This window comes from Hemitrygon akajei, chromosome 24, assembly GCF_048418815.1.
Source record: "Hemitrygon akajei chromosome 24, sHemAka1.3, whole genome shotgun sequence".
Classification (NCBI taxonomy): domain Eukaryota; kingdom Metazoa; phylum Chordata; class Chondrichthyes; order Myliobatiformes; family Dasyatidae; genus Hemitrygon; species Hemitrygon akajei.
In genome coordinates, this window is record NC_133147.1 from 53,498,682 (window position 1) to 53,510,811 (window position 12,130).

Below are 12,130 nucleotides of genomic sequence, written 5' to 3' on the forward strand. Positions count from 1 at the left end.
GCCTTTACTTAATACAGTATACTGAGTTGTCTCCTTTACTCTCTGAATACTCATGACAGTGTCGCCACCCACAGCTCTAATCCGCTAATTAAATGTGCCGACGACACTGCATTGATTGACCTTATTTCAAGCGATAACGAGTTGGCCTACAGGGAAGAAGTCATCGCTCTGACAACGGTGTCAAGAAAACAACCTCTTCCACAATACACAAAATCAAAGGAGCTTGTTGTGGTTTATATGAGTAATGGTATAATCCCTATTGACATCAGTGGATCTGGGGTTGAGAGGATAAACAGCTTTAAGTTCTTCGGCATCCACATCACCGAGAATCTCACGTGGTCTCTACACACCATCTGCGTGATGAAAAAGGCATAACAGCGCCTCTTTCACCTCAGACGGTTGAGAAAGTTTAGTGTGGGCCCCCAAATCTCAGAACTTTCTAAATGGGCATAACTGAGAGCATCCCGACTGTTTGCATCAGTAACTGGTATGGGAACTGTACTTCCCTTAATTGTAGGAATCTTGAGAGAGTAGTGCGGACAGCCCAGCGCATCTGTAGTTGTGCACCGCCCGTGATTCAGGACATTTACAAGGACAGGTGTGTAAAAAGGACCTCTGGGATCATCGGACACCCGAGTCACTCCAACCACAACCTGCTCCAGCTGCTACCATCCGGGAAACGGTAAAACAGCACAAAAGGCAGGATCAACAGGCTCCGGGACAGCTTCTTCTACCAGGCCACCAGACTGATTCACTCACGTTGATCTGAGTGTATTGCTATGTTATATTTATTACAAATAAAATTCTATTCTGTTCTATTTATTGTAAATTATTATGATTACACATTGCACATTTAGACGGAGACGTAACGTAAAGATTTTTACTCCTCATGTACTGTATATGAAGGATGCAAGAAATAAAATCAGTTCAATTCATTTCAATGGGATGAGTATATTGCAGGATATCAGAGAGTATTGTGGAACGGAGACTCCTCGGGATATAACCTTGGTGTCGGACATACATCATGAGTGACAAGGATAATTGATGAATACCAGATGCCTGGAAGTAGGTGACAAGCAGGAATCTGCTGCAGAAATTCAGTTTTTATATACAGATATCTAACATATCCAGATTTGTTTATTCAATGCATCCTGTTTCCGTCAACAATCTGCAGCCGGAGAGTTCTGTGTCAAGAACCGCAGGGTTCAAACAACCCAGAAGGAAGATGAATTGCGGTTCCCAGGGCTTGCCAGCAGTTCAAGTTCAACTTCAAGTTCAGTTTACAGCACAGTACATATACCACAAACGTCCGACAATTAAAATAATATTACCACAAATGTATTGACAAATATTAAGATACATTTCAAAAGTACATTTAATGTCGAAATGTGTACAAAATACACCCTGAAATGGTTTTCGTTCGTAACCATCCACGAAAACAGAGGCGTGCCCACAAAAAAATGAACGACATTTAAATTAACTACGAAGTCCTCTCCCACCCTGCTTCCCTCCCACCCGCACGTAAGCGGCAACAAGCAACACTTTACGACAGAGTTTAAAATAAATGGCGTAACGTTACTGGTGCTTCATATGTAACGAGACCACGGTGGCGGCTGATACATCAGTAGTCTTACGGCCTGCGAGAAGAAGCTACTTCCTACCATAAGAGTTCTTGACCTAAAGCTATGTATCTCCTGTCTGATGGTAGGGAGAGGAATAGATTGTAAGCAATTCTGTGGCGAGCAGCAGTTCAGAGAAAGCGCAGTTGGACATGGTGAAGAGATCGAGCCCTGGACATCTGGGACATCAAGATGAGAAGGTGGATTAGTTCAGCTCCGTGAACTAACCTTCATCATAGGACAAGAAGATGAGGACGTCACACTCCCCACACATATCAAGATGGTTATAGAACTGGCAATTACATTCTTAAAGTCGTGATGGGCCACTGTTAGCGGGTGTTCGGAAAAAATAAACAACTACCTATAGGGGAGTGGAGTTGAATTTTGGGGAAGGAGTTATGAGATTTTTGAGAAATGTATAAAATATGCCTCACAGATGACCTACCATTGACACCTCTGGAGAATACCCATCGCAGAAGAGACTTGGCGTTGAGGTACACAGATAAGAACCCATCAAGGTCGGACCTGGATCATCGAGACTGGCTTGTATCGAAATACAGCTGCTGACGGTGAAACTATCTCGAGCATTGTGGAATGATAGTTTCAATGAGAGGTGCGGAAAGAAGGCATAAAAGATTGCACCCACTCCAATTATGGACTTTTTTGTCCCACTCCCATCAGGGAGGAGGCAACATAGCATCCATGTCAGGACTACCAGACTACAAAGCAGTAACTTTCCACAAACAGGAAGGCCAATCAACACCTCCGCCTGCTATCTCACTGCACTACACCCCCACCTCCACTACTTTATCATTTCCCGACAGTTACCTTATGTACAGACACTACTGTACCTAGCGCTACTTTATGAATGTACAATCGATCTGTGCATTTCGTCACCTTCTGAATACAGACGTATTGTGTTTTGATTTTGGGATGCATCGGATCTGGAGTAACAATTATTTCGTTCTCCTTTACAAATGTGCACTGGGAATACATTGAAAAATTTTGAACCCCGAATGTTTGTGTCGTTGGGAAGTAACAGCTCCTCAGGGAGCATTGAGCAACGCAGAGAAGGTGCATAATAGTAAGACATCACATCATGAATGGATGAAGGTATTGATGAGTAACAGGTATTGGAGGGCGAGGTACAAGCGAGTATCCTGCAAGAAAAGTGATTTGCTTTATTTTTTTTTGTGTTTACCACCTGGTCTTGCATTGCCACAAGATATCCCTCTGTTTCTGGGAAGAGGACTCCACCTCTGATCCAGGTGTTTTACTCTTTCCTTTCGACATTTATTCTGTTCAGTTCGTTCAGATGCCTTCCACGAGGTGTCATACTCTACCATTAGATGCATTTATTTCTGTTGTGACAATATCTTCATTTTTGCTGGGTTGTACTTTCATTTCAATTTAGTGGGGTGTTATGAGAATTGCATTTGCTCGCGTGGAGAGCTGACTCCTGCTTTTGTTGATGAAAATATAGCCTTAGAGGTTTTATCTACCTTTTGTATTTTTAATGTCTGTTATTCCTCGTCCTTCTCCTGCCCTAGCTTAATCTAAGCGCGTTAGAGTGAATAATGTTTCCAAAAGTCTGTCATTTCAGTTCTTATTTTTCTTTCTATATTTTCCAGTTCGATTTCAGATCAAGATATTATGCTAACGAATAGCATAGCGAAAGCGCTTATTGCCTTTGTTATAGTTTTACTGTGGAGCTCACGAATGTTTATTTGTATTATTATTATTATTATTAATATTGTTGTTGTTGTTGTATTTTTTTCTCAGCTTAAGCTGTTGAAACCTGAGGTACAGCATAGCCAACCGCACTCATTACAGAATTGCTAGGAACTTTCGGACAATTGTAATGGTGTTTACCATTGTGGCTTTCTGAAGGTTGACATAGATACTGCTGTGTCGCCCTAATTGTTTATTGCAATTGTGTAGTACCTTTGGGATGACACCAGCTGTAGATATTACTATCGGGGAAATATACACCCTGTCCATGTTCCACAGTCTTTCAATTTCCTTTTTTTAATTCAGCATTTTTCTGTTTTTTTTTTACTTATTGATTTCTGTATGTTATGCGTGTTTGAATGGCTGCATCAATTAAGTAAATTGCTCTTGCTTGATTACCCTGCATTATGATATCCAGACAGATATTACGGATTATTGTTTCCATAATAACGGATTTGTAGTAATATCATTTGTGGTATTCTGACTCTAAAACAGGAACAGGCTTCTATTCATAGTAAGGTATGATTTCTTTTATGAGTTTGTATTTTAAAGCAAGATTCGGTGAATGATGTTTTGCAACTTGATCATGCCTGTGTAAGGACTCTGATTGTATTGAACTACTAAGGCATCCTGTAATGTGTTGGATCTGGTTTTCATCTTTATCATCATGATCATCTTATTATTATTATTATAATCATTGTTATTTTAGTGTTATATCTGCTTTTCTTTCTTTTCGTATTTGCGTGGCTTGTTGACGTTTGCACACTGGTTGTCTTTCATTCATTCTATTATGGTTATTGGATGTGTTGAATATACCCGCAAGACTGTGAGTCGTGTATGATGACGTATATGCATTTTGACAATATTTACAAGGATAATTGACAAGAATTTACTTTGAAGTTTAAATTCTGACCATCTTTAGTTTCTCACTGATGCAGGTTCCCACCTGTTTCAAAATGGTGACAATCATAACAGTGCCCAAGAAATGCCGAGTGAGCAGCCTCAACGACAACCACACATCTACAGTTATAAAGTGATCTGACAGGTCGATCATCGCTAAATCAACAGGTCTTACGCAAGGGCCTAGATCCGTTGCAATTTGCCTATCACCACAATAGGTCTACAGTGGATACACACTGGCTCTCCACTCAATCTTAGATCATTTGCCAACAGCTACATGTTGCATACAGCTTACAAAACTGCTGGATACTCTTTGTCTTCAAGAGATACTCCTCCCTCTCAACTGCAATCGACTACAGCCTGTAATTTCTCATCTAAGCATATACTTTTGAGTCATCTGAACAATCTGGACCTTTTTCAATCTCCTAGGGTATTCGGTGGAGTAGCCTCACGTGAACGCTCTTACAGCCATCACCGGGGATGGAATGCGTCTCAAGTTCTGATGAGGCAACAAGAAACCCGTGATCGGCCGATTCTAGCGGAGAGCAAGATTAAAATCATCGAGGATGAGAGGGTTAACGATCAAGTGTTCGACATTTTCCCGGTCTCCCTCTCTTCTTGCCAGTAACGTCGGGCAGAACGTAGAGGAATCTAGTGACTCACTCCGCAAGGTTCGGGAGCAGTTTTTTCCCTGAAGCTATCGAGCACCTGGATGAGCTTCACTTACTTTAGCGCTAAACTGTCTCCACGGCAGTGGACACAGTTTCGCAGATCCTACAGTTCATGTTCCATGTGTCTTTGTTTACTTTTTAAAAAATATATTCGCGATTTGATCAAGGCACTTCACTGCTTCGGCTGTGGCCTGCAACTCTCGGCTCTTGCCTCAGCGCTGGACGGGCTTCACGTCTAAGACGTGCAGCCATCGGGCTCCAGTACAGGTTTCACTTGTCCCAACAATGAGCTGGCTCCCTGCCTGCGGACTCACCTTCGGGGAAACTGCGGTTAATGTTCTGCGCTTTATCTGTTTATATTTCTCTATTGTTTGCACGTTATGTTCTTTTCCATCACATTGGCGGACTGTCGGTCTTCGTTGTGTGTGTGTGCTTATAATGGTTTCTATTGCGTTTCTTTCTTTTCTGGCTGCATGCAAGGAGACGAATCTCAATGTCGTATCAAGAGTTATATTTTGATAATGAATGTACTTTGAATAAATGTACCTGGTACTTTGAAATCTGAGTAAGAGTAATAGCTACTTCAGGTTCCTATTTATTGATTACAGCTCAACATTCAACACTATCATATCCTCAGTTCTAATCACCAAGCTCCAAAGCCTGGGCCTCTGTATCTCCATTTATAATGGATCATTGACTTCCTCACTGGGAAAGCACAGTTTGTGCCGAAAGGAAATAACATCCATTCATCGGCATTCAACATCTCAAGGATGTTTGCTTAGTCTACGTCTCTACAACACAACTGTGGGGCTAGGCGAGATACATCTGTTGGTTGAGTGGTGCCGCGGCAATAATCTTGCACTCAATGTCAGTAAGACCAAGGAATTGAATGTGGACTTCAGGAAAGTGAAGTCGTTGTAACACTCACCAATCCTCATCCATGATCAGCTGTGGAAAAGGCGAGTAGTTTCAAGCTCCTGGGTTTCAACATCTTTGAGGATCTATCCTGGGCCTATCATATTAATGCAATTACAATTAATGCATGACGGCGCCTATATTTAATCAGGAGCTTGGGGAGATTTGTTATGTGAGCAAAGACCCTCGCAAATTCTACTGATGCACCCTGGATAGCATTCCTACTGGTGGCATCGCCGTCTGGTATTGATCGGGAAAAGATGCAGAGAGTTGTAAACTCCACCAGCTCCAGCATAGGCACAACCATTCCCTGCATCCAGAACACCATCGAAAAGCGATGACTCATAAAGGCGACATCCATCATTATGGACTCCTATCACTCAGGACACGCACTCCTCTCACTGGTACCACCAAGTAGGGGATAAAGGAGCTTGATGTCATACATTCCACTGAACAATTCGGAAACAGCTTCCTACCCTCAGCAACAGCTTTCCCAATGGATAATGTACCACTGAGTGTCTGTATTTTCCCTCACTTTTGCACGACGTATTTTGCCTTTTTTCGTTTTTTTTATAAATACTTCTTATTGTAATTTTGAGATTTATTATTTTTATGCATTGCCTACGCAAAACAGCACATTTCACGACATAATCCAGCGATATTAAACCTGATTCTAGTTGAGCTTGTTTGAGTGTTGCGCAGCAAATCAAAGGAAGTGTGGTCGGACGCGGTGGCGAGATCGAGCTCCGGATATCCGGGGTTATCAAAGTGGGGAAATGCACTTGTCTGGACACACAGCTCTGCGAGTTGCTCCTGAGCGATGGATAGGAAGATGATGACATTCTGCGATCAAAGCAGATCAGGAGAGCGTTTGTAAAACTGGGAATTAAACTGTTAACTTGGAGAGGGAAGCGTGCCAGTGCGTGTTTGAATAAATTCAATAAATAATGTTGTGCATTATTGTTGATTAATAGCTTGGAATTGCCAGAAAGGATTCAGGATGTTTTGATGAAACATTCAGAGGTTGTATGGAAAACATTTCTTCACAGGAGTACCGGTAGGGAAAGCCATGGGGAATAACAATCGGGGAATGAGCCTGGAGTTCGGAAACACAAAGGAGACTAAGTCAGATCCCGGCCTCGGTTTTGATTTATTATCGGCTCAAGTACCAACGTACAGTAAAATAAAGCTTTGCATTTCATGCATACACATCGGATCAACGCATCAGCACATTAAGGTGGTAAACGGGAAAGCAATAACAGATTGCAGAATAAATTGTTAGAATTACGGATAAACTTTAGCGTAGACATACAATCAGACCCGCCTCCCTATCGTCTCCCCGTGTTGACCCCCCTCCTTCTCTTTATCCCATGGTCGGCCTATCTCTCCTGTAAGATTTAGTCTTCTCCAGCCATTCCCCTTTTCCACCTACCACCCCTCCCCAGCTTCTTACTGCATGTCTGTCCCCAACACACCTGGCTTCATCTGTGAACATCTTCATTGCGGCACTTCCTTTGTATTTTGACGTCATCCCTCCTCCTTTCCAGTGCCGATGAATGTTCTCAACCCTAAACCTCGACTGTTTATTCACTGCAATAGAATATGCCGGACGTGCTAAGTTCTTCGAGGATGTTGTGGTCGTTGCTCTGGATTTCCGGCACCTGCAAGGTCTTTTGCATTTGCAATAATGGAGGAGACCATCTCGGAGTCATAGAATTTAGTCTGAAAATAATAGAACAATTACGATAGAATTAAGAAATATATCTACAGAAATCAGCTTGCAAAGGATCACTGAGCTCCATGATCTCTTCTTCATGTTAGTTATAGTTATAGAAAGCAAAATGTCTGCTACCTTGTTGAAAAGAGTTGTTGCTGTGGATGCAGTGACCGTGGTTGACGACGTGCTGAGGGGTCAGATAAGAAGTGCATCCAGCTGTCACTGAGATCAATGCCATTGAATCCTTGAGCGAACACAGCACCAACTCGCCATCACCACCATTTCTTCACCATCTGCAGCATCCAGCAGTCGTGCCAAAAGTTCATTGTCTCATCTAATTACCACAGCTAGTTCAGTCTTTGAAAAGCAATGTGATTGCGCATTTTAGAATAACAGATGTTAACTACAAATTCCTGGTGCATTTTGTCCTCCCAATTGAATGCCAATTCCGAAGTTTGAATCTAGTAAGCAGCAGAAATCATATTTATTATCATACAAACTTGTTTTGTAAGTTTCAGGTCTTGATGTAGTTGTTTGCACCTCTTTACCTTTCAAACAAACCTGGCTTCAAATATCACCTTCCAGCTTGTCCTCGTTCTCCTTCCCCCACCTTCTTTTTCTGCCATCTTCCCCCCTCCTGTCCAGGCCATGAACAGTCTCTGTCTGAAACGTCGACTGCTTAGTCATTTTCAGAGATGATGCCTGACCTGCTGTGTTCCTCTAGAATTTCGTGCATGCTAGTCTTGATATAGTCACACGTACATTCTTCACTACGCTCTATCTACCAAGCACACAGGAACGCCGAGTCATCTCTACTGCAACGTATTATGCTCACTATATTAACACTCTACAGTTGAAATGTTTGACAAATTTGGGTATGTTTATGCAGCACATCATCTTGTATCCAAAAAACAAAAGATCTGATTGTGGATTACAGGTGGAACGGAGACAGGCTCAGGACGACCAACATCAATGGATTTGGAGTTGAAAGGGTGAGTCGTTTCAAGTTTCTCAGTATACACCAATGATCTCACCAGACTGTACCCACAAGCTTTGTGACAACAAACGTACAACAGCGTCTCTTCTACCTCAGGCGACTGAAGAAGTTTGGTATGAGTCCCCAAATCCTCAAGACCTTCTGCAGGGGCATCACTGAGAGCATACTGACTGGCTGTATCACCGGCTGGTACGAGAACTGCATCAACCCTGATCGCTGGGCATTGCAGAGAGTGGTATGGACAACCCAACACATCTGTGGATGCGAACATTCCTCCACTGTAATATTATAACACTGAATTCCTGTTAAAGTGTTACTTTTAAAAGAACCAGATATCCTTTCTGCTTTTCCAAAGATCTTCCTTTGACTCTTAATCACGTCCAATTCCACACTCTTTTAACCACCATAGATTAACACAAACAGTATCAATGACAGTCAATATGAGGTGCTTTACACATATTCGCATTGCCTCGACTTTTCAAATGCAATTGAACTGAATAAAAATACGGATTAGGTGGATTATGTATGGGATGTAGGGGATGTGTGTGTGGACAATGTTTTTGGCAGAGTGTACAGAAGTATCCGAAAATATATATATATATATATATATATATATATACTCATATATATGTTTTTGTCATCATTTCCTGCTTCGGGTAATATTCACTTAATTTGAAGCACATGGTGGAATGACTACCATCTCCATCCTTTCTCTTTATCCCTTGAATCAGCAATATCTGTGTGTTTTAACATTTCGGCAATATTGGTACACATTATAAGGTACTGTAGTCAGAAAGTGTTAGGCTCCCAGCAGAGAGAGGGTTAGTGTGGGGTGTCTGTGGGGACCATCTATGTGTGTGAACGAGTGTGGCTGTTGTGGTGTGCATGTGGGGCTGTGTTGTGTGAGTGCAGGAAAATCTACGTGTGATGTGCATGAAGTGTTGAGGTGTGTGTGTGTGTGTGTGTGTGTGTGTGTGTGTGTGTGTGTGTGTGTGTGTGTGTGTGTGTGTGTGTGCGTGCGTGCGTGCGTGCGTGTGTGTGTGTGTGTGTGTCTAGGGGAGGATGGGGGTGGTGTGTTTGTGGGCTACGTTCTGCGGGAATCTATGCTGGGACCTCTGTTGTAGAACACATATAAAATTACATATACTCAAATGCATTTGGACTGAGGGTGCAGAAGCGAAGCTCCAGAATGTTGCCTGGATTAATTTCTGGGGCAACCCTTTCGCTGCCAAACGACGTTCTTCGTCGTCAAGGTATCTCTCTCGGCAAGGGACAGCTATAGGGTGGTGAGTTCTGTGGAGACCGTGAGTTCGGAGGTGACCTTCTCGAACTCTTGCCCCTTATCAGTGAAGGCCCGGCGGAGGGAGGCGCCCAGGGAGCGCCTGACAAACATCTTGAAGTCGCGGCCAATGAGGACATAGAGCAGTGGATTGAGGGCGCTGTTGAAGGAGGCCAGGCCGAAGAATATTTTGTTCCAGATCTCGGTTATGGGGCTTATGCAGACGGCGATAATACCGGAGAGGTGATATGGGAACCAACAGATGGTAAAGGTGGCGACTACTGTCACGATGAGTTGGACGGACTTCCTGGACTTGGAGAACTCGCTCTCGTGCAGCTTCCGTGCGACGAGGAGGTAGCAAACGGCCATGAACGTAATTGGGAAGCCGAAAATAAGGACGGCCCAAATTATCTGCAGCACCTTCCAGAAGTTTTGAAACTGCGAGAAAATCTGCTGATACAGCAGGATCGGCAGGCACATAAGGAAGGCGACGCCCCAGGCTACGAAGCAAATCACTTGCACCCTAGATCGTCTCTGTTGTTGCCGAAACCAAATGGGGCAAGTGATGGCCACGCAGCGGAAGATGCTGAGCAAGGTCAATAAAAAAACACTGGCCGAAATGTTAAAGACGATTGTGGAGTGGAGGAACATTCTGAGCAATTCAGGCCAGTAACTTCTCCTAAAGAAGAAGGCGAATTGCACTGGGAGACTGAGGCAATAGATCAGGTCCGTTATAGCCAGGTTCAGGAAACACACCGTGTGGACCGCACGCTTCATCTTAAAGCCCAAAACCCAGATGACCGCGCTGTTTCCGGGGACGCCCAGCAGAAAGGTGAGCGTGAAGATGACGAAGGACGAAATGGTCGTCGTTGTCCAATGGTTCCTGAATTCTTTTTCGGGGTTGGCAACGTTAGTGGAGAGGTTTCCCAAGAGGGTAGAGTTGGATGGATTTTCGGAGAACGACATCGTAGGCCTGTTGGGGGAGATAATGTGCAATTAAGAGGTGTGTGGAATGGAGGGAGAACGAAGGAATGTCACATAGCAAAGCAACAAGCGATTCGCCCCAGTGCTCCCAGATCGGCCATATTGCCCATCTTCAATCCCGTTTTCCCGCAAGGTTTTTCTAGACCGTATCAATCCAAATCCCCATTATGTGCAATGTTTGTTTCTGATTACCCAAGTTCCTTTGGCAGCACCTTCCAGACATCAACCTTTATCTGCCTAAAAACACCGCTCGCATTCCCTTTAAACGCCCTCCTTCTCGCATTAAACCTATGCTGTTCTGTTTCTGACCCTTATCGTAGGGAAAACGATCTGCCCCTGAGCGTGACACTTTGCCTCTCATAATCTTTTTTATTTCCCTCAGAGTTCTTTCCAGGCTCCTTCGCTGTTGAGACGCATAACTACAGTCCTCCAATCCGAGTAATATGCTGTCGAGTCTCCTCTGCACTTTCTGCCCAGAACCATACCGTCCTGTACTGCGGCAACCGGAGAAGCACACAGTAATCCAAATGTGGCGTCCCACTGTATTGCAACGTTGCAACATAACATTCCAACTCTTATAATCTCTGCCACAAGCTCTGGAGGAATGCATGCTGAACGCCTGCCTCACCACCCTATCTACTAAATATACACTCAGTATCACTTTATCATGTGCACCTATGCAACTGCTCGGTAACACAAGTATCTAATCAGCCAATTATGCGACAGTAAATCAATACATAAAAGCATGCAGACGTAATCAAGTGTTTCAGTCATTGTTCAGGCGAAACATAAGAATGGAGACGAATTGTAATCGAAGTGACTTCGACCTTGGGATGTCCAGTGACGCCAGGCGAAGTGGTTTCAGTTTCTCAGAAACAGCCAATTCCGCTGGGATTTTCACATACAATAGTCTCTTGACATTACGGAAAATGGTACGGAAAACAGATAGACAAATTAATCCTGTGAGCGGACGTTCTGTTGGAGAAAACGCTTTGTTGCGAGATGTCATAAGAGAATCACCCGACCGGTTTAAGAGAACAGGAAGGGAACAATAACTCAAATAATCAGCTGTTGGAACCGTGGTGCGCGAGAAAGGCATGTCACAACGATCGAACCTTGCAGTGGATAGGCTACAGCCGCAGAAAACCACGAACTATGGCCATTGTACCATGTACAGGAGTATTATAATATAGAAGCCACTATTGATTTCTGAAAAGCATTTATGTCACTAAGTTCTGAACTTGGATATTGTAGAATATTAAAAGAGGTGTTAACAAGCTATCCCCTCCCCCAGTGATCACTGTGCCCCTTCCAGCA

General features: G+C 43.4%; 1 protein-coding gene across 1 annotated transcript; it reads right to left on the reverse strand.

The window, feature by feature from the left end:
- Window positions 1-9,826: 9,826 nt before the first annotated feature.
- On the reverse strand, window positions 9,827-10,795 carry LOC140715748 (C3a anaphylatoxin chemotactic receptor-like). Its single transcript, XM_073028118.1, has one exon. The coding sequence runs from the start codon at window positions 10,793-10,795 to the stop codon at window positions 9,827-9,829; it is 969 nt and encodes a 322-aa protein (XP_072884219.1).
- Between the last annotated feature and the right edge of the window lie 1,335 nt (window positions 10,796-12,130).